The 2478-nt window shown below is 41.0% G+C and overlaps 1 protein-coding gene across 1 annotated transcript; it reads left to right on the plus strand.

The window, feature by feature from the left end:
• Positions 1-236: 236 nt before the first annotated feature.
• On the plus strand, positions 237-674 carry LOC149260319 (uncharacterized). Its single transcript, XM_089458146.1, has one exon. The coding sequence runs from the start codon at positions 237-239 to the stop codon at positions 672-674; it is 438 nt and encodes a 145-aa protein (XP_089314272.1).
• Positions 675-2478: the final 1804 nt, after the last annotated feature.

A 2478-nucleotide genomic window follows, 5' to 3' on the forward strand; every position in this document is an offset into this window, starting at 1 on the left:
AAAGTGCAGCAAGAGCAATCTCTGCCCGGGGAGCCTCGGGAGGAATTGGAACTTTATGGAACATTAGCAAATTTGTAGTCCTATTTGAGGCTAGAAATACCCACTGGTTGCTGTTGAAAATGCAGAATCTAGACACTAAGGAAATTTTTTGTCTTTATAATGTTTACTCTCCTATCAATGTCCGGGAAAAAAAGGACTGTTGGGATTCCATAAGGCAGCAAGCAGATTTGACAAACATGGAAAATATAATTATTGCCGGAGACCTCAATCTTACTCTCCATTCATCCGAAAAAAGGGGAGGCAGCATAGTTCGTGATCCAGCAAGGGAATGGGTGGAGGACATTCTGGAGGACTGGGACATGCTAGATATCAAACCCTCTTTCGGTAAGTACTCTTGGTCTAATAAAAGAATGGCCCCTGGTCATATTGCTGCCAGGCTAGATAGATTTTTTATTCAAAGTTCCTACTTGCTGCTAGGCCTAGAACCGAGAATGCATATTCTTGCTAATAGCATCTCGGACCATAAGCCCATAAAACTAGAGCTTCTAGCTCATCTTGATTTGGGTCCTATCCCCTTTAGATTTAGCCCGCTCTGGATAAAGGAGTCAGACTTCATGCAAATTGTCAAGGATTGCTGGAATCAGCCTGTCAAAGGTTCGCCTTTCTATATCTGAGAAGAAAAGCTTAGAAGGGTAAAAGGAGCTCTCAAAAGATGGGTTAAAACTCTGTCTAATCCGGCTACAGAAAGAAAATCCATGAAAGCCTCGCTTGCCTCCCACCAAAAGCGTATGGAGAATGATACAATCACTAAGGAGTTATTAGATTAGGAATCTCATTTGCAAGAGTGCTTCCACAAGGCTTGTTTAGCTGAAGAAGAATATTGGAGATTAAAATCCCGCAATCTCTGGCTCAAAGCAGGGGATAGGAACACTGCATTTTTTCACAAACAAGCCCAGGCAAGGAAATTCTTCGACACTATCTCTGAGATTAAATAGGATAATGACATTCATAAGGATTTTGAGTATATAAAGAAAGCAACCTTTTTACACTTTCAAAACGTGTATAGTGAGGGCAAGGATCCGAATCAATATTCAGATCTGCTAGATGTTATACCTTCTGTAATCTCTCAGCGTACAAAGGAAACTCTTGAGGCCAAAGTTACTAAAGATGAAGTGAAAAAAGCCCTCTTTGATATGGATCCGGATAAGGCCCCTGGGCCGAATGGCTTCTTTGCCAGATTTCTCCAAGCTTGCTGGCCGATTATAGAAAAGAATCTGCTCAAAATGGTGCAAAAGTCTCAGAACACTTAGAAAATAGGAGGCAGCACAAATTTTGCTTTCTTAGCCCTTATACCCAAGGAAAAAGGTGCCAACATCTTCAACAGATTTCGTCTGATTTCCCTATGTAACACTGGATACAAATTAATCACCAAAGTAATTGCAAACAGATTGAAGCTAATTCTACCTAAAATAATCCCTGAGAACCAAGGAGGCTTCATCCAAGGAAGGCAGATCGTGGAGAACTTCATTCTCGTCCAAGAGGCAATTCATTCAAGTCTTCTCCGAAAAGAGCAAGGTATGGTAATTAAACTTGATTTAGCCAATGCATTTGATCAAGTAAATCATAGCTTTCTTTTAAATGTTATGAGCAAATTTGGTTTTGGAGAAAATTTCATTAAATGGATCCGGGCATGCATCTCGGAGCCATGGATCGCCCCACTAGTGAATGGAAGAGCCACTGATTTTTTCAAAGCTTCGAGAGGACTTAGACAGGGGTGTCCTTTATCCCCTCTGCTTTTTGTCATCCAAGCTTCTGTCCTCAGCTTCCTGTTAGACAAAAAGATGCAAGATCAAGACATCAATGGATTGTGTATTGCAAGAGGGGTAAAAAACATAAACCACGCCTTGTTTGCGAATGACACTTTGTTATTGGGACCTGCCACTCTTTCCTCTGCATCAAAATTCAAAGCGGTTTTGGATGAATTCAGTAAGGCCTCAGGCAACGCTGTAAATAAGATCAAATGCCACATCTACAGCTAGAATACTATGCCCAGGTTGCTATCTGACATTTCTAGATGCTTGGGCTTTGCAGCCTCTTCCTCCTGGTCATCTTTCAAATATTTGGGTCTACTTGTATATCATAAGAGACCTACAAGCAAAGACTGGCTCCCACAGCTAGAAAAATTTAAGTCAAAGATACAAGCATGGGGCTACTCCTGGCTCAATATTGCTGGAAAATCAGTTTTAATTAAATCAGTGCTTATCAGTCTCCCTTTATTCCAATTCACTGGGCTTCTTGCTCCGGCAACCATCATAAAAAAATGGAAGAATATATTCAGAGGTTCTTCTGGAAGGGAGGAAAACAAAACGAAAATAAGATTCCTCTTATCAGTTGAGAAACCATTAGCAAGCCACTGTGGGAGGGGGGCTTAAATTTAAAAAATCTCTGCCAACAGAATGTGGCAATGGCAGGAAAGAT

The sequence above is a fragment of the Pinus tabuliformis genome, chromosome 6 (genome assembly GCF_031772625.1).
Source record: "Pinus tabuliformis cultivar Carrire ecotype Pingquan chromosome 6, CPIR1, whole genome shotgun sequence".
NCBI classification, from domain to species: domain Eukaryota; kingdom Viridiplantae; phylum Streptophyta; class Pinopsida; order Pinales; family Pinaceae; genus Pinus; species Pinus tabuliformis.

Coding starts and splice junctions, on each gene's coding strand:
- LOC149260319 (XM_089458146.1), top strand. CDS start 237: ATGGAAAATATAATTATTGCCGGAGACCTCAATCTTACTCTCCATTCA.